Source organism: Corvus cornix, chromosome 6 (assembly GCF_000738735.6).
Source record: "Corvus cornix cornix isolate S_Up_H32 chromosome 6, ASM73873v5, whole genome shotgun sequence".
Classification (NCBI taxonomy): domain Eukaryota; kingdom Metazoa; phylum Chordata; class Aves; order Passeriformes; family Corvidae; genus Corvus; species Corvus cornix.
In genome coordinates, this window is record NC_046336.1 from 4,402,309 (window position 1) to 4,421,004 (window position 18,696).

Here is an 18,696-nt window from a genome sequence, read left to right on the forward strand (position 1 = left end):
CTTTGGGCGTGTGTGTGCTGTTCCCTGGCCACCAGTGAGACCATCTGACTTTTCAAGGGTTAACACCTCTGTACATGCTGCTGGTCTTGAAAGCAATTAAAAAGCTGAGAGATTGCACAGCACGTTCCCAGGAGCCTCAGCTAATCAAGATGGTTACCCCCAGCTCACTGTGGCCGGTTTGAGTCCGCTGAGAGATGCCACTCCAGTTCAAGTGGGCGTGTTTGAATTCTATTTTGCAGCAAAAATATGCTACAAAACAAACAGCTCTTCCTGAGAGCTCCATGAATTCACCAGAGCCAGCGTGGCTGAAAGCTGTTTCCATTCTCTCCTGTCTGGAAGCCCTGACCGTGGTCTGTAAGAGCTGCAGATTCTGGATCACCCCTCCTGCCTGGGGGTGTTCACCTGGAGAAGGCTCCAGGGAGAAATTAGAGCCCCTTCCAGTGCCTAAAGGGGCTCCAGGAAAGCTGGAGAGGGACTTGGGACAAGGGATGGAGTGACAGGACAAGGGGAATGGCTTCCCACAGCCAGAGAGCAGGGACAGATGGGATTTTGGGAAGGAATTCTTCCCTGGGAGGGTGGGCAGGCCCTGGCACAGGGTGCCCAGAGAAGCTGTGGCTGCCCCTGGATCCCTGGCAGTGTCCAAGGCCAGGCTGGACAGGGCTTGGAACACCCTGGGATAGTGGAATTATGCAGCAAAGAAATGCAGGTGATTTTAGTGCAGAAACAATAAAGAACAAGAGCACTGATGCTCCATGAAAACTCCTTCAATGAGCCCTGACTTGGCACTGCAGCCTCTTCAGGCTTTTCATGCAGAACTAGGGGAGTCTAATCTGATTTAAAATGCATCCAAATTCCCAGCAGCAACCAGCAGGGAAGGGGGACAAAGCTGACATCCAGACAGGCAGCTCTGGGAGGGGACCTGGAGCTGGGACAGGCTGGGACACCTGAGGGTCAGTGTCTGTCTGCAGGCAGGACAACCTTCCAGTGCCACCAACACCACCAAACGTTGTCCCACGTCCAGCCACTGGCTCCAATCCCAACTCCTCTGCCTGTCTGGGGCTCGTGGCCACCTTGACCTCAGTGTCCCAGGTATGGAAATAACAGGAATGAAAATACTTCTGTAGGTGCTGGGAAAATCCAGAGCAAATGTGTTTAAGATAGGAAAAAAAAATTTAAAAAGAACTATTTTAAGCCTGTGACTGACTGTATTTCTTGGGACCAGAGCAGCCCACAGGCCATCTGTCTCCTGGAGAACTGGTCTCTGAGACTGGGCACAGACAGATCCTCGAGCACACCATGACTTAGAAATCAGCTCCAAGATGGGCAGGAGTGTTTTATTTGCTGGCTCAGGACACCCATCCATGGGGAATAATCCCCTCTTCATCCTCCTGAGGAGAGCCAGCTGAAGGAGATGTCACCAGGATTTGCCCCGAATAGCCTGGGTTCACAGTGCAGGCTGGAGCCAAGGTTTGGATAAGCATAAAAAGCTTTGGATAAGCCCTATTAAAGCAAAGGTCAGATGAGATCACTTGACTGCTGATCGTTCATGAGCAAAGTATTGTTCTCAGTTTCCACAAGGGATCCTGACTTTTGAGGAGATGGGTTTTCCAGGGACTGCTTCTCTCTGATGTTAACAGGAGGTGTCAAATCAAAGTGGGTTTTTTTCCCCAGCTTGTCATCATCCTCAGAAGAGTCCCATCGAGGCCAGCTCCAAAAATCCTCCTGGCTTGCACAATCCCTCATATATCACAGCTGAAATCACCAGCAGCTGATGGAACTCTGCAAACCCCTCCTCACTTAAAGAGCACCAGACATACATATGCTGGGACTCAGGAGAAAAATCGACTAAATCTAGAAAAAATGGGTTGGAAGGTGTTGGGAAGAGGCTTTAGGGGAGGGCCCTCCTGTCGTGAGCCTTGGGGTGAGTGAACAAAACCAATCCAGGGGCATCTCCTTTTCAGCTACTGCACAAACATCACCAATGCAAAGCAGCCTGGCAGATCCCTCCTCCTCATACCCCTGATTACAGGAATGCTGATAAACCTCTGCCAATGCCCCCCAGGCACAGCCCTGCTCGGATGATTTCCCCATGAACATTTTTTCCTGGCTCAGTTCACTTCCCCACTCATGGATTTGCTTCATCTCAGTAACTGATTTGCTCTTTCCAGAGTCCTAATCACTGAAACAGAATATTTAACAAAACCAGACGTGTTTATCCAATATAAGAAGTCACAGTTGGCTGGGAGAATGTGGAAACAAGTGATGGAGACTGCCAAGTACTCATGAGCACGGTTAATGGTACAGTGCAAAAGAGATGCCCAAAAAGACAGCTCCAAAAAGTGAACCTTAACCCATGGAAGGACTAAATGAGATGAAGGCAGGGGCTTGTCCCTTGCTGCTCTCCCCCCATCCGTGCCTGGCTCTCACAGATGCAGTGCATCAGAAGTGAGACCCAAAAACTCCCTGAGCCCACTGGATACTGCAAAGGTGCTCATTTCCCCTCTGTGACAGCAGATTTCTTCAAAAGTGTGTCCTGAGCCCCAGCTCTGCAGTCCCAACTGTGATTTGAAGGGATCCTGTGTTACACTCAGAGCCTGGGGCCCTGGCAGGCACCAGTGGGGCAGGAAATTTCCTCTGGAGCTGGCTCATATGAGCTTTGGCCATTGAGTCTTCAAATGCTCAGCACAAAGTAAAATAGAGCAAAACATACCGTGCTGATAAGGGCTGGTAATCACCAGAGTGTGAAGAGGCAATTAATTCAGAGATTATCCTCCTATTAGGAATGTCATTGCAGTGACACGTGCGGATGAGAACTTGAATTTAATACACACACTTGTGGAGATTGTATTTGCATTGGAAATCCCTCCAAAAATTGTAAAAAGGGTTAAAGAAAAGTTGCTAAAAGGAGATGAACATCCTCAGGATCTCAAGAATGTGTTGCAAAAGCTCTCTGAAGGTTGGGAGAGCACAGGAGCAAACCCACGAATCAGAAGTTCCTTTGGGGAAAACCAAGCTCTGACCCGGCTGAAGAGACACCAGCCAGTCCCTCTGAGCTCCAGATCTGCAGACACTGTTTTTTTTTTTGCACTGAAAATCAGAAACTGAGGGTGACTGGCATTGCTTAAAACAAGACTTTGAATGTCTCCAATGAAGGCAGTAGCAATCAGTGATTTGGACACCAGCCTTGTTTTTTTGGCTGAGTCTCTGCCAGTGTTCCAAATACCTTCCCCCCCTGAGCATTTAAAGGAAAAAATTAAAACCATTTTGGTGAGGATGAAAGGCAGGAAGTCCTCAGAGAAGGGAAATAACTTCAAGAGAGAAATTCCCCTTCACCTGTCAAACATTATCTCATACTTGCAAGTCTTTTGGGCTTGCAGCTAAAAGGGTCATTCTGATAGAAATATTGCCTGTGGGGCTAAGTCAGGTTGCTATAAAAGGTGTAAGGAATTTTAGGAAAAGTGCTAATCCTTAATGGATTACTTGTGCTAGGTGTGGAAGGAAGGAGGGTTGGGTGGCTAAAAAAGAGGGCAGGATTGGATGCGAAATTGGGAAGAAATTCCTCCCTGTGAGGGTGAGGGTGGGGAGGCTCTGGCACAGGGTACCCCAGAGCAGCTGTGGCTGCTCCATCCCTGGCAGTGTCCAAGGCCAGGTTGGACAGGGCTTGGAGCAACCTGGGATAGTGGAAGGGCAAGGAGTAGAAGGGGATGATTTTTAAGGTCCCTTCCAGCCCAAACCATCCTGTGATTCTATGATAAAATGCTCAGCCCCATCCTCCCACTCCCGTTCCTCTGCTTTAGTTTTGCTCCAGAAAAGTGCATCACCTGTCTCCCTTGGAAACCCGTCCCTATGGCAACATGCAGAAAAATCTCCAAGCAGACATGACAGAGCTCTGACAGCCCCTTCTTTCTGTGACACTTCTTATGGCACCATCCCGAGGTTGTTGGAGAGATGATGGGAGCTCGCCTGTGTCAAGACACCACTTGGAAGATTTTCCACTGAGAACTTGTTTTTGCAGTCTTTCACTCTCCTGGCTCTTGAATTCTCAGTCTGTGTATCACGACTGCAATTTTATCTGAAATGTGTTGCAAAATCCATGTATTTGCCTCTATCAGCAGAAATCTGTAACCTCAAATGAGATGTTTTTGACAAGACCTACTTTCCATAAAGCCACCCTGCCAAGCACCACGAGATGCTTCTTTCCAAACTCATTCCCACACTGGCTTTTCAGTTGTGGGTTTTTTTTTTCCTCAGATGCTAAGAAAGTTTACTTGTACCTACACTGCCAACACGGCGAATTTCTTGCTACACTCTTTAGGGATTAACACTGTTATCATTTTCCCCACTCTGGTGTGAGTAACTATGCCACATCTGAGCATGTCACAAATTTACCAATTAAAACCACCCCGTGCACTGCTGGCTGTGGGTGATAAGAGGGAGTGGATGTGTATGCAGGGTGATAACCTTGGGCTCCAGGAATTGTAGTCAGGAATTCTGATTTCAGAAGCATAAAACTCTTCCCCCAGGGCATGTTACCAGCCACAGCCAACAGCTCCAGGCTATGTCCTAAACATCTGCAGGTCCAGAAAGGTCGAGACCCTTTGGAGTGATGCTCACAATGAAATCTGTCACAGCTGGGCTTTCTTTGCACACAAAGACATGGTAACACTGGCTGCCAGCATGTTTTTTGTTTAATCCCTACTGGACAGAGATGCATGACAAAAATTTCATGTGAGGAAAAAAGGTTAAAAAACAAACTGTGGTTTGTGATGCCAAGATGTACTTCAAACTTTCATCAAATTGCACAACCAGTATTGAGCTGATCTTCTCTGATCTAGATTTTAAAGACCACAAGAATTGCTTATTCCTCACCAAGAACAAGGGATAACTTGGTACCTTGCACTCACTGTGGAAAAGTCAGGTGTGGATGAACACTGACAAAATTAAATGGTAAATTCTCACTCTTATGGAGAGCTGAAGGCGCTCTGCTCAGCTGTGCCCTCCTGGGAGGTCCCAGAGCCCCTTGCTGCCCTAGAGAAGACTAGGAAAATAAGAGAATGCTGTTTGTACTGCCCAAAACAAGAGGATGGAAAGGAATAATGGAAATTGTGATTTGGGGCTTTAGTTAGAACTGGAAGTTTCTCTCACTTAGAAATCATGAATCTCCTTCCCTGCAGGTGAGAGGGCAGAGTTACACTTACCCAACTGAGTGCCTACAAAAATCCAGCTGACATAAGAGATGAGAAAGAAGTCCTGTCATTCTGAGTTGCAGCAGAAGGCATTTCAGCATCAGCCTCTCTGCTGTGACATTAAGGAAGGGAGAAGGAGCCCGCGGCTGCCCCAGGAATTACACCTCAGAACAACCAACCTTCTCTTTTCCCTGTGACTGGGAATAACTCTGCAGAGTCATGGCAATGAAAACTTTAAAATATTTTTTGCATTTTTAATGGTGTTTAAAAAATATTCCTTCTATTTTCTTTTTCTTTTTTTTTCTCTGTGCTTGTCTTTCTGTCAACGCTTATGCCAAGAACCATCGTGAAACTGCTCTGAAAACACCAATTCACAAAAGTGGTTTATCCTTCCTAGATACCCACATGCAGGCACACTTCAGGGTCATAATTAGGCAGGAAAAAGTGTCCTTTTTTTGCTGTAAAAAGCAAAGCAGGGCCCATGATGTGCTGGGAGAAAGGATCGGACGGAGGCGGTGGGAGCTGCCTGAAGATCCCGGTCCTGGCTGCCGTCAGGAACGACAGATGGTGTTTGTCAAGAGATTTACCTTCTTATTTTATCATGGAAATACAGCAGCAAGAACACTATCAACATTCACTATTTTATCCAATAGATTTAAGAAATGTATCCCACATGAAAAAAAAAAAACCAAAACAACAAAGCCCAACAGGATTCCTGCAGGAAAACAGAGCGCCAGATGCAGCTGGAAATCCCAATTAAAAGAAGCAGTTGTGTTTATGAAGAGACAATGTCAGCCATTGCATGTAATTTATTTACTCATTAAGGAAATGCACTGAGCACATACAGAGATTACATTCAATACAGATTTATCATTACAGAGCCATACGAAGATAAAGATACAATCAATACCTGCTGCCCGTAGCAGAAGAGATTGAAGGAACTGTTTCAAGCTGAGAATGAAATGAAAAACATTTACACCAATTTAAGTGATTTTTATACAGATGAGACACTGGAGTCCAAATTAACATTCTCAGCCAAGATCTGCTGCATTGTTGCAATCTTTATAGTCAACAGCTTTATCAGACTGGTGCCTAGAGACTAAAAATAGAGCAGAACTGCCTTGTCTGAGCCCATCTGAACAAAACCCCAGGAGAATCCAGCCAGTCTGAAGCCACAATCTACACAAGATGATGGAAGGATCCACCCTGGGAAAAGAGCTCAGTAAAACAAGGAGACAGCTCGGCCCCTGTGACAGGCAGCAGCTACAAGGCAGGCAAGGGTTACACTCTACAGGGAGGGTTCACTGGCTTACCTTGAAGCAGCTCTCTAGAGTTTGCAACCTTAATAAAATTTTGGTCAATGTGAAGAATGCTACGACTCACCACCTGGAACTGATTTTTCAAAGAATTATACTGAAAAAAGTCACAACACAAAGCTAGTGGAAAAACTACTTTGCCACGTATTTTGTGAGTTCCATAAATTTGATGACCTAACCTTCTTCCTACTAGGCAACTAAAACTAGAACTGGAAAGATCACCTCTACTTCAGTTACACCAGCTGGACTTTAAGCCAATCCTGTACATGTTGTGTGCCAGGGGCTTGGACGAGATCATCACAGCTGGACATTAAAATCTGCAAGTATCACTCATCTGCTTGCCTGGTGTTCTGAGTTTTGGATCAAAGGAGGTAGTGATGCACAATTTCTTCTACTATGTGACCCTTTCTGGATCATTTACTTGGTAAAACTGCCATGAGAGGGATTATTAAAAATATTGATTTAGTCCCTTATGCCTCTAAAGACCTCCAAGTAATTTAATTCACTTTGCAAAATGAACAGGATACATAAACCACCTCAACTCAAACACATCACTGAAGGGGAAGATAGATAAATATATATATATACACACACACTCTCACTCTGAAAGACTGAAGTTTAGGACAGTGGAGAATTATCTACATAATTGAAACCTCAAGAAGAATTATAAACTCAAGTTATAATTTGCCTACAAGACAGGGATTAACCACTTGTTTTTAAAATCGGCAGGGGAGATAGATTGAGCCAATCTTTGGATGGAGTTTGCCAGTTCAAAAACAACTTCCAAGCTCTTCTTTCTTCTTCTTTCAGTGCTGTGGTAAGATTCCCAAAGGAACAGAAAAGAGAAGACTGGAAGGTGTTTTTCTCCCAGGAAATATGAGCATAGAACCATAGAATGGTTTGGGTTGGAAGGGACCTTAAAGACCATCCAGTTCCAACCCCACTGCCAGGGGCAGGGACACCTTCCACTATCCCAGGTTGCTCCAAACCCCTTCCAACCTGGCCTTGGACACTGACAGGGATAGAATATACAATACAATACAATATACCTCCATGCATTATTCCCTTAATGACCTTCTCTTACTTGCTTGCTAGAATTTTCAGTCACTTTGTGCTTGAAAATTTTAGCTTGCTTTTGAATGTCTGCCAACAGTAAACAGCATTTGGCAGACACTTGCCTTTTACCTTACTACCAGGCTACCTGCAGCAAAGATTTCTCCTTATCTAAATTGCAGGAAAATGTTACGTATTTGCACAATCAACCCCTCAGGATAAACAACAGGGCAGCATTTCTTACACAGAGATCAAGGCCTATTTAGCAGATGAAACAATTTTTATCTAAACATCTGCCAGGCCTTCCTACAGCTTTTTGCCTAGTGAGATATATGGAGCAATGTGATTAGGAAATATTATCATCCCTTGCTAAGAAGGCAGAATTGTTGCTTCAGCATACCCTTTTTTTTCTTTCTCCCCTCATGTCAGCTTCAACAAGGGGTGCCAGAGCAGTGTGAAGACGAGGAGGGAGAAATAGCTGCCGGAGCTGGTGACTCTGGGAGCCTGACTCCTGGCGTTGCAGTTGTTGGAGTAGCAGCAGTGGACGCTCACGCCGGGCGCCCTCGAGCCGTCCCTCCTCGCCCGCTCGCAGAAGGACCTGAACGAGCAGGACTTCATGATGCCACCTGGAACAGAGCCACAGTGAGCCCAGAGGGGCTGCAAGTGGTCACCTGCTCCCACCTGCATCCCTCAGGACCAGCCTGACCACCCAGCACTGAGCAACAACCTTGGGTTTGGCTGATCTGCACAAATAAATGGTACGATCCCAACGCACGGCAGCACACCACAAGCTCCCACTTAAATAACTCTTCATTTATCTTAGAGGCAATTAGGGCAGCTCAAATATCTTTGGATAGATATTTGGATAGCCCCTAGTGCAGGGGCTCATCAGCTTCTTTTCCATATCCTAATTTCCAGGTAAGTCACTTAAGTAAAAAGTGGCCAATGCTTAAAATGCCTTTCCAGCTTTCACACAGAGTGGGTGCAGCTCATCGTGGCACACCAACAAATCATTCCCAGTGGGATTTTGTGTCACATTGCAGATACAACAAAATTAGGATTGCGATTTATTAGTGAGGTTTATTTTGAGAGGAGACATTTACTTTTGGTTTTCTCCTTAATTTACTATGCATTCTTCTCTTTCCAACACTGATTATTTATTTATGACAGATGTAACGAGTCTGACCTGTTTGTGACACTTACTTGCTTGTCCTCTAATGACTGCACAGGCATCTGCATGGCCTGGACACTGCTGACTTCCTTGTCTGTTGCAGTCGTCATCACTAGAACCTACACAGGTGTAACACTGCAGTGCTTCACCTGGGTGAAGGGAGAAGACACCACTCAGAGCAGGACTGTTTAGGGTTTACAAAAAGTATTTAAAAATATCAGCCTTTCTAATGTTGTTTTGAGCACACACAAAAAAAATTGCGAAGAAGTTTTAGAAAATCCAAAGATTCTGCAAATCTTATCAATGGTTCTTTTTTAGAAATGGTTCAGATACTAGTTAAAAAAAAAAACTGGTTAAAAAAAAAATCAACCAGAGATTATTTGTTACAATCTGCACTTAAAATAATACAAAAACCATCTGATGTTCTGTAACTGCCTCCACATCTTCAGTAACATTTTCAGAGCAGAGCCCACAAGTTGTTTTTTTCCCCCTCCATCATGATCTTTGGTTCACAGTACCATGAAAAAGCACATTCTATGCACATAAAATCTTACAACTATCCAATTTTCCTTTTCTTCTGAAGTATCAATTCAGCTGGAAAGCACAACAGTGTATCTTGAGTTCTGCTCTTTAAACATTACAACCATAACTCAATCCTGTCTCTTTCCCTTGGTTCAAACTACATGGTATTTTCAAAGGCAAGCACGAGTTTGAAAGGTATTTAAAATACCACACTTGGAGCTCGCAGAGCAGAAATCCCCCCCTTCCTGTCACTAGGGACATTTGAGCTTGTTAGCAGTCATATTTATCTTTACAGAGGTGCAGTTCTGTGCTGCTAACCACACACACAAAATGACCTGAAACCAACCCAACCCAGGAGAGCAGCCCAGAACAGCAAAGAGGCTCAGCCATGCCTGAGGTAGGAAATGCAAATGAAGTAAAAAAGGAAAGAAAAAGGAGTTGACTTACTTTTGAGGACAAAAAGGGAGCTGACAAGAACCAGGCTGAAGACTGTCCACATCATGGAGATCCAAGAGATGCACCATTAGCCAAAGAAAGCAGTTTGTTTGCTATTAAAGCCTTAATGCTTCTCTTACATCCCTAATCCTCTGCAGAGGATAACTTACAGGATCAAGAGGTGTGCAGAGTGCTACTTATCGAGCTTATTCCGGTTGCACCTCTAATCACACGAACCTCATCTCCACGAGCCCTGCAGGCAAACTCTTCCAGGAGCAGGAAGGAGCCAATGTATTCACCTTTCAGTGCCAGACATGCTTAAAAACCATCCCGTCACCGCATGCCACAGCCTCGACTCCTCCAACAGCCTCATTACATTTGCCCATGGGATTTGCTGGATCAGGGTCAGAGCATTAAATATTTTGGATTAAGCCCATGCTTGAGACTTGAGTGGTCCAAATCCAACACACACACACATATATATATATATTTAGAGAGACAGTAAGACATAGACCTAGATATGTGCACATAAGCAGCATACTCTTGTGACCCACAAAGTGTTCCAAGCAGTGACCCACGAAGTGCTTTCTGTGAAGGAATTAATTCCCAAGAGCATCTGGTGCTGAAATAAGCAAGTGAAGGACATAAAACAGAGCCATACTTATCTTCAACTTTCAACGAAAAAATTTATTTACAATAGAGAATTTCATTTGTGACATGCATTTTCCTTTTTTTTTTTTTTTTAAATTTTATTTTACAAATCAGCAAATGCAGATAAAGTTTACATTCCTTAAGGCAAGAGTCCCCATGCAAGTAATACATGTTTATATTAAATCCAAAAGACATCCAACATGGGAACTCATGTACAAAGGGAAGGCTAGGATCAGCAATTTGTAATTTCTTAGAGAACTTGACAATCTCCCTGATACAGGAACTTTGAGATCAACTTGCTATGAATTATACTATGAAAATGCAAACAATAGCAAGAAATTCTGATAGTCATCTTAGTACTGCATACAATTAAATCAACTTTATTTAGAAAGAAAATACAGTAGTGCATACGAAAAAGTGAAAATATAACCTGTCCACATAAATGTATGGACATCAGTGTGCCAATGGTCATATTGCACTCAATATCGAAGTCCAGAAATTTGGTTAAAAGTTAGCTTTTCCCCATTTTGGCAATCAGTTCATCACAAATCTTCGTTAGCTCTTCTATCTCTTTATTCTGGAAAATAAAACATGAAGTATTATGAAAATTATTATGCTGCGTTAAGATGAGGGGTTTTTTAATTTTAATATTATCTAACTTTTGGGAGAAGTGTGGGAAAATTCACTTTTCTCCAGTGCTGAGAACAGGGTATCTGTATGTACAGATACACGTGCATATATAGCACAACTAAGTGTTTGTATCCACAGTACAACTATACATGCATTCAAAAAAACACTTCCTTTCTTCCAAATACAATAAATCAAATTTAGCACCAAAGCAGACAGCTTTATAGCAGTCATTCCCAGCACACCACAATAATACACAGAGGAATTTTGTTTCTAGGCTGCACTTTTCTATTTTTTTTCATTATTTTCAGCCTGTCTTGCAGAGCTGCAAGCAAGGACGAGCTGTACTATGCCAAAGCAAGCTCCCTTGGCTGAGCTAGAGAACACAGAGATATAAACAGGCATTTCCTACAGACACTTTGGAATTAGCACTGGAATTACAGCTAGCACTAAAAAGGGAAACAGAACCTGAGAGAAGAACTAAAGCAAGGTCTGAAACCTGAGAACTGAAGCAAACCAAGGCCTGGGCTGCAGAGGTGCACCCCGAGCTCTGGCTGAGGCTGAGCCAGCCCCGAGCACTTGGGCTCAGATCAAACCTGGGTCCAGCTGGTGCACACAGGGGGGCGGTTTGTCCTAAAATTTGGGCAGTGCTGCTGTCCCCGGGGCCAGGGAGCTGCAGGACAATCCTCAGGCAGAGCTTGGCTCCAGAGAGAGCAGACTCCTGATTTACCTTTTGTTCCAGTGTTCTCTCCAAGGCATCCACTTTGAGCTGCTCCTTCCGAAGGCTGGCCTGGTATGCTGCCTGCTCCTGCTGGGCCTTGCCTCTCACTTGTGCAATTTCAGCATTGGCTCTGCAAAAAACACAGGTTTTGGTCACATCAAGTTCTCTACAGGAAAGGGGAGAGGGTGCCCAAGGGTGGACAGCACCTTAAGAAATGGGGGAAGAGGGCAGGGCTGCCTTCTGCACATCTTGGATATATTCTCAGACTTGTCCCTAGAGACTTTTCACAACTCCCTCTCCTGCTTCTCTCAGATATCTGTGCTGAGGTCACAAATATGACTCAGGTAGAAGTGTTTTCTGGCAGTTTCTAAACCTGATCTCCAGTTCAGGGGACTGTACTGTGAGTCCTGAATGTGACTCCTAGAAAGGCTTAATTGGTCATTACATGGAAATCTAGAAAAAAGAAACTGGCTAATGGCTTCCTTTTTGATCTTCTCAAGGAAACACATTAAAGAAACATAAAGACACTAGATAAACATTGAAATTTAAGGTGCTCTGTATGGACCAGCACATCACAGAAATTCTAATTATGGCATTTTTTCCAACCTCTATCACAGAGCAGCCCGTGCCTTGCATACTGCAGGAGCAGTTCAGGATGTGAGGTCCAGCCACGGGAATCCCCCTGCAGCATGAACTCCTGAAAAAATATGTGTACAATCCATGCACCATCCCTGGAAGTGTCCAAGACGAGGCTGGATGGGGCTTGGAGCAACCTGGTCTAGTGGAAGGCGTCCCTGCCCATGGAAACAAATGTTCTTTAAGACCCCTTCCAATCATTCTGTGAATCCATGACTCAATTACCTGTCCAGTTTTTCCTCAGCATGAATTTTGAGTGCCTGATACCTCTGTTCTTCCTTCTTTACTCGTGACAAATATTCCTGCGCACATTTCTTCAACACTTCTTCGTTCTTAAAAGAGAAGATGACATCAAATTTAACCCAAGAGGTTAAAATGCAAAACAGGCACCTGTTTGTGGGAGTCACACACAGCTGTCTGAAGGGCTGCAGTCCAGCACTGACACCCACAGACAGAGGCCACCAGAAGGAGAATATTACACAATGCAAAAAGCTTTACAATTTTTCTGGTTGCATTTGATAGCTGGCTGCAACCTTTCACCTGAGGATTATGGTCTGTCATGCACTTTAGACCCAATGCAGGACATGGGAATTAGCTGGAAACACAAGTCCTGCCTTCTGTTCAGCAGCACTGGTACACAGACCCCACTCAGCTCTGCTCTTTAAAGGAGATGTTAACGGGATTCACCTTCCGAAACCCCTCCAGGACTTCTTTCATTTTCTCGTATCTCCTGAAAAGATCCGCCAGGGATTTCTCCACCGAGTTCAGGTCAGCCAAAGCTTGCTCCTTCTCCACAATCAGCTGCTGAACAGTGTGGTGGGAGACAGATTTCTCTCTCTGTTCATCCTCTGAAAGAAGAGAGTAGTAGGGAAAAGAGAGATTTTCAGAAGGGTAACAGTAGTAAGAACACTGATTTCACTGTCATCTACAGTTTCTACTGTACTCTGCTCTATTTGTGTAATAGTAAGTTTATAGGATCCAAAAAAGTCAGATTTATATAAAGACACAAGACTGTTTTGGAAAACAGTTGCTAAAACCAGTGATATTTAAGAATTTTGATGTTGGGGGAAAATGTGAATGTATCTCTGTACTGATGATTTCTTCACCCTGAACTCGGCTGTTCCCATGGAAAGGCAGGTGCTGGATTTCCCGTTTGCCTGCAGATGCACTAGCTGAAGGAAAGGACATTTGTGCATGTTCCTAGCAGTGGCCACCAATTATTTGCCATTGCTGATATATGCTTGTCATCTGCTGGCATCTTCCAATCCTGAACAAACAAGGCACTTTGTCCAGTGGAATTCAATTCTTCCCTTGGAAAAGCAGTGTTTTGCCAGCTCTCAGGATTACTGTAGCAAGTGGCAGAAAGGAAATCTAACAGTAGACAGACTTCCTAAGTGTAAAAAAACTGCAAAAAACATCTGCCAAGATCCTCCTGGGTATAGTTACATTTGAGTCAGGGATGGTGGGAAGAACGTAACAGGAATCCAAATCCATATGGAAGAGAAATTTTCAAGGGAATTGATCTCATAATAAGCTGGAATATCCACATAACACTGGAAGAAAAGGTCTGGCATTGTCTTCCAAAATACTGCATCGTTTCCTTCATATCCTAAACTGTGATTCCTGCGTCCATGTTTTAAGGGCTACTTTAAACAATACTGAAGGGAAAACCCACCCACAGAACACAGCAGCTCTGTATCACCATTTTCCTTCATCTATGATAGAAACTAAAATAAGGTAACAAGTTCTCCTGTGGAAAAAAGCACGGGGCATTTCACAATGTACAACTTTTAATTTGGGCCTTTATATTTGGAAACAAAGAACTAAACAAGTTTGGGTTTTTTACTTGAACAGAAGTTTTCATCAGAAAACTATTTTTTCAGAAGTTTTCATATTTATAGTGGTCAGCTCTGAAATGCCAAAGCTGATACTGTCAATTCCCAAACGGAGATTAATCTCTTCCTTTTGCATATTCCATCCAAAAAATACACATTCCTGCAGGCCTGACCAAGGCCAGAGCAGGGATGATGCCATGCTGTGCATCAGCTCCTGGGCTACAGTCTGGGCTCCTCTGCTCACCCTGACAGCACCGGGCTGGGTGAGCAGAGCTGACCTGAGCTTATTCTGCTCTGTGTGATACAGAAGATCAAAAGAACCAGAGAGGCTCTCAGGACCTGCTTGTAACACCTTTATTTTACTGGTGAACAAACACCTTTGACATGGCAGAGAAGGCCAGAGCCCTGTAATACCATATCACTTGGATATGTTTAACACTTTATTTTAAATAAACATTCTTTTCTGTTTTGCTTTCTCAGAGACACCCCGTATTCCTCCATAATGCCAAAACCAATGTGTTCTCAATTAAAGTAAAAAACCTTTTGCTGTCATTTTTTTATTTTTCTAAACCTGAGAAGCTGTCTACTTGTGTTCCAGCACTAGATTTGTTTAATCGTGCTGGAGATTACACCCTGACCAGGTAATTCCAAACCCCTTCCTGGCGGGATCCTGTTCTCTGGCAACATTTCTGTCACTGCAACTCCAGGCAGGGTAAGAGATCCCTTCACATGATCATCCAAAATACTTTAAAGTATTTAATGTCACATCTTCACTTTTTGTGAGACTGCTGTCTGAGGTATTTTAGCAACTTCCTGACTTGTTTCTAGGGCAATCAAAAAGTTGACAATTCATGTCACACTCACTCCTCTTCCTCCCAGTGCATCACAGGCCCTCCTCTCTCCTCAGCTGGATCAGCTCCTCTTAATACTTGATCCCCAGCACCATTTAAACTTGCACATGGGAAACTGGGGCAAGTGCTACAGAATCACAGAGTTGGGTCGGAAGGCACCTCAAAGCTCACGTAGTTCCACCCCCCTGCGATGGGCAGGGACACCTCCCACTCTTAAGAGCACGTGGCTCCAAGCCCTGTCCAAGTGATGCTCCCAAACCAAAGTGGTTAAATGCTACAAAAAACCAGAAACTTGGCTGGAGGGGGACTAGAGTTTTATGTGATATTTTCAGAAAATTGTAGAATGGCTTGGGTTGGAAGTTCCTTCTATTTTCCAAGACTATGATTTAGTTTCAATAATATGTGCTGGTAAGAGCCTGCCAGTCGAATCTTAGATAAGCAGGTACACATACTTAATTCTAAATATATTTACGAGATCATGTGATTGAAATATTTTAATTAAATTACTTCCACGTCTGCAACACACCCTGCCCAGGGCTCACCAACAATAACAGCAGTATGCTCAGGACTAACACTATCCAAATTGACAGAATCAGAGCAGCACCAGCAGATCCGCTTTCAGGCTCAGCTCACTACTACTCACATGACTTAATGGGAATGCAGCAAACAGAGAACAAAAGCAAAAGAAACTAAAGATGCAAAATGCTGGTGTGAAAGTTGGTGAAAAGCTTTACTTACCAGGCTTGCCTGTTTTGTTTTTGCAAGCAAATAGCAAGAAGCAACGAAAACGGAAGCAAAATAGAAAAATCGGGAATTGTTAGGAAAGCAGCAAATAAGTAATGCAACAACCCGTAATGCACAAAGCATAACATCTGTTTGTTTTTCACAAGGAGGAGATCATAATGTATTCAAATGTAAAGTATAAGGACACATTTTTAACAGGAAAGAAACCCCAAACCAACATTAGGAATCTGTCAGTGAAAAGGAATTGGGATGGGGATTTTGGCTGTGACCCAGGTGTGGGGAGGGTGGGGTGCAGGGAGCACTGGGGTCACCGAGGCTCTGCTCTGTGGCTGTCAGAGCAAACACGGGCACCAGGCACAAAGCAGCAGCACAAGCAGCAGGCTGGCCTGGAAAACCTGGTGTTTCTTCTCCCCCATCCCTCAGTGTAAACTAAAATGTGTTCGGGGTTGAGGCAAGTGTAAGAAAAAAAGAAAAAAAAAGACAGAGCACCAGTTAAAAAATGTGCCAAGTGACACTAACAGGGATCTCCACACTGACAGCTTGCAAGCTCTGGCTACACAGAGTGTGGCATGAACAAATCACAGCAGCTAAGCTGGGTAATATTGAGTTCCATATACATATAACAGCAAATACTAAACCTTCCATAGCCCTTGAAATCAAAGGCAATCGCTGTTTGCAATGCAGGCTTTTCAGTGCCTTTAGAGGCAAACATAGGCAGTCATATATTCTTAATATGAGGTATTTTCAGTATTCATTATACACACACATGCCAACCTACAAAAAGCTCAGCAGGACCCATCAACTTCATCGAATATTCATCAAAGGGTTTGGTGAAATTGGTTTACGTGCAGTGCCCTTCTAACAGGGCTGTACAAATAGTTCAGGAGGGACAATTAGATCAAAAATTTAAGTTAAATGCAGGGAGAAGCCTCACATTTAACATATTACCATGCTGTAGGATTTGCATACTGCTCTAATTAACACAGAAAGGATGTTTTCTGTGTCGCTGCTGTTGGTTCAGTTCCTTTGCAAATGGACAGCAAATTAAATTACTTATAGCCACAGCCCTTAAAAACTCACCATAGAGCATCTGAGACGCTCTGATACTCTGAACCTGAAGTTTAAAGATCTATTTACTCATAGCCAATGGCCCAGTGCTTAAATTATCCTTTGCTCTTTGCAACAAGAGGAAGTGGCACTGATGGAATGTACTGTGTACACCAAGGCTGTGCCTCTGCCTCAGGACTCCTATTCTGTATCTAACTGCTGCACTGCAGTCTCAGAATTTTTTTTTTTTTTCTAAATCTGTTTCTCAAGAACAGAATTTGAATTTGTTATCAAAAAGAAACTTCTGCTGCTAACTGTAGCCACAGCTCAGAAGCAAAGGACAGGTCCTTTGTGTGTCCATATCACTGGCCAGGTTAAGCGTGGAAGCCACACCAGAGTATGTTTAACCAAAATGTACATAAACCAAAATGAAGTTAAGTTCTTTGCATACTCTGGTCACTCCTACTTTAACACCTGCAGGATGACAATGACAGACACCATGTCAGAAGGAAATGAGTTGTCTCAGTTTGTACATACAAAAGGCAATGGAGGCATAACACCAGAGAAAACGAAGCCTGGTGTATTATTAGTGTTTATTAATCATTATTATATATATTTCATTAATTACTTATTTATTATAGTTGTCATTCTCAAAGAATTTAATTATTTGTAGGTCCATTTTAGCCTTCACTTGAAAGGAGGGTGGGATGTCTCCCAATGGCCAGGGAATCCAGAAAGGCAGCAGAAGCACCAGACATTGGTGCTCTTCCCAGCAGTTTTGGCCTTGGAGAGCCCAAAATCCCACTCAGCCAATCCCACGGCTCGAGCTCAAGCAGTACAAGGCAGCACAAGCCACTGGTGCTTTCTATAGCCAGACTGATAAAAAGAGCTTTAGAAATCTTACAAGAGGCTTTAAAATCACATCCCAGGGGCCAGACCTCCCACGCCAAGGAACCACATGAGCCCTGCAACCTTTGGGTTTGAAGTGCTACTAAGCGTCAAGTCTTTGATTTGTGGCATGTGCTGTTAGCAAAGGTGATTTTTAATTACTGAGAGACAAAACTTGTCATAATTTAGACCTTAAAGGAGACCCCTGTGTCAGTAATCAACTGGGGGGGAGTGGATTGGCCACTCGTAACCTCCCAGCTGGGATTGAAGTTAATCTCGGTTTTGGTCTGATCGATGCATTTAGCACAGATAATCCCTGTTGTTGTGAAGAGCTAAGTTTGGAATCTGCCATTAAACAGCTGGGAGCTGATGCCTAAGGGGTTTTTAGGTCACTGGAAGTCTCTCCTGGAGAAACCCAAGAATTTGAACCTGTTTCCTATGGGCCAGTTTGCTCAGAAGGGAAAGCCCTAAGCCTTCTGTGTTACCTGAACTGCCTGGGGGCTGCTGGCTATGAAGCAAGGCCCTGACTTTTCTGGCGTCCTCAGATGCATTCACAATTCCCTGCAGCATCAGCAGATGCAGCCAGCATCAAAATGAAGCCCACAGACTTCAACCAGGGAGCATCTTGCACAGTAGGAACACCTACCTATCATCTGAGCAATCGTCTTCTCATATTCCGAAACTATTTTTCTGTAAGAGGGGAAAAAAAAAGAAAATCTTTTGGCAAACGACATCATTGCTCATGCTTACTTAGCAAATAACACTATCAGCAAGTGAACTGTGGTGTTTTTAAGAGATACAGAACCCCATCACACTTTTATATGTTCTTTATTGCCCAAATAACAAATAAAACTGGTAATTTTACCACTGCACCTGATTTTTAATTCTCCATGGAAATCAGTAAAGGTGAGGGAAGGAAGAAGAGATTGCTTTGAAACAGATTCTGTTTTTTGAAACATCACCCATCATGATTACAAACATAATCACACTGGTCTAGCTCAAGAATTACAAAG

The 18,696-nt window shown here is 43.7% G+C and overlaps 2 protein-coding genes across 6 annotated transcripts in view; both read right to left on the reverse strand.

The window, feature by feature from the left end:
* Nucleotides 1-7,439: 7,439 nt before the first annotated feature.
* On the reverse strand, nt 7,440-10,029 carry LOC104694617 (CD59 glycoprotein-like). Its single transcript, XM_010407994.3, has 3 exons — nt 9,696-10,029; nt 8,759-8,875; nt 7,440-8,181 (listed from the first exon to the last, which is right to left on the reverse strand). Exons 1-3 carry the CDS (start codon nt 9,748-9,750, stop codon nt 7,976-7,978), a joined length of 378 nt encoding a protein of 125 aa, XP_010406296.2. The 5' UTR covers nt 9,751-10,029; the 3' UTR covers nt 7,440-7,975.
* A 315-nt stretch (nt 10,030-10,344) lies between these two features.
* Nucleotides 10,345-18,696, reverse strand: part of TACC2 (transforming acidic coiled-coil containing protein 2) — a 118,537-nt gene continuing 110,185 nt past the window's right edge. For all 5 annotated transcript variants that reach the window (XM_019292850.3, XM_020583894.2, XM_020583897.2 and 2 more), the window contains 5 exons: nt 18,330-18,373; nt 13,006-13,166; nt 12,544-12,650; nt 11,692-11,812; nt 10,345-10,911 (listed from right to left, as the gene is read on the reverse strand). In XM_019292850.3, coding sequence (XP_019148395.3) covers nt 10,846-10,911; nt 11,692-11,812; nt 12,544-12,650; nt 13,006-13,166; nt 18,330-18,373 — 499 coding nt within the window. In that variant the 3' untranslated portion in view covers nt 10,345-10,845. The remainder of the gene's footprint in view (nt 10,912-11,691; nt 11,813-12,543; nt 12,651-13,005; nt 13,167-18,329; nt 18,374-18,696) is intronic.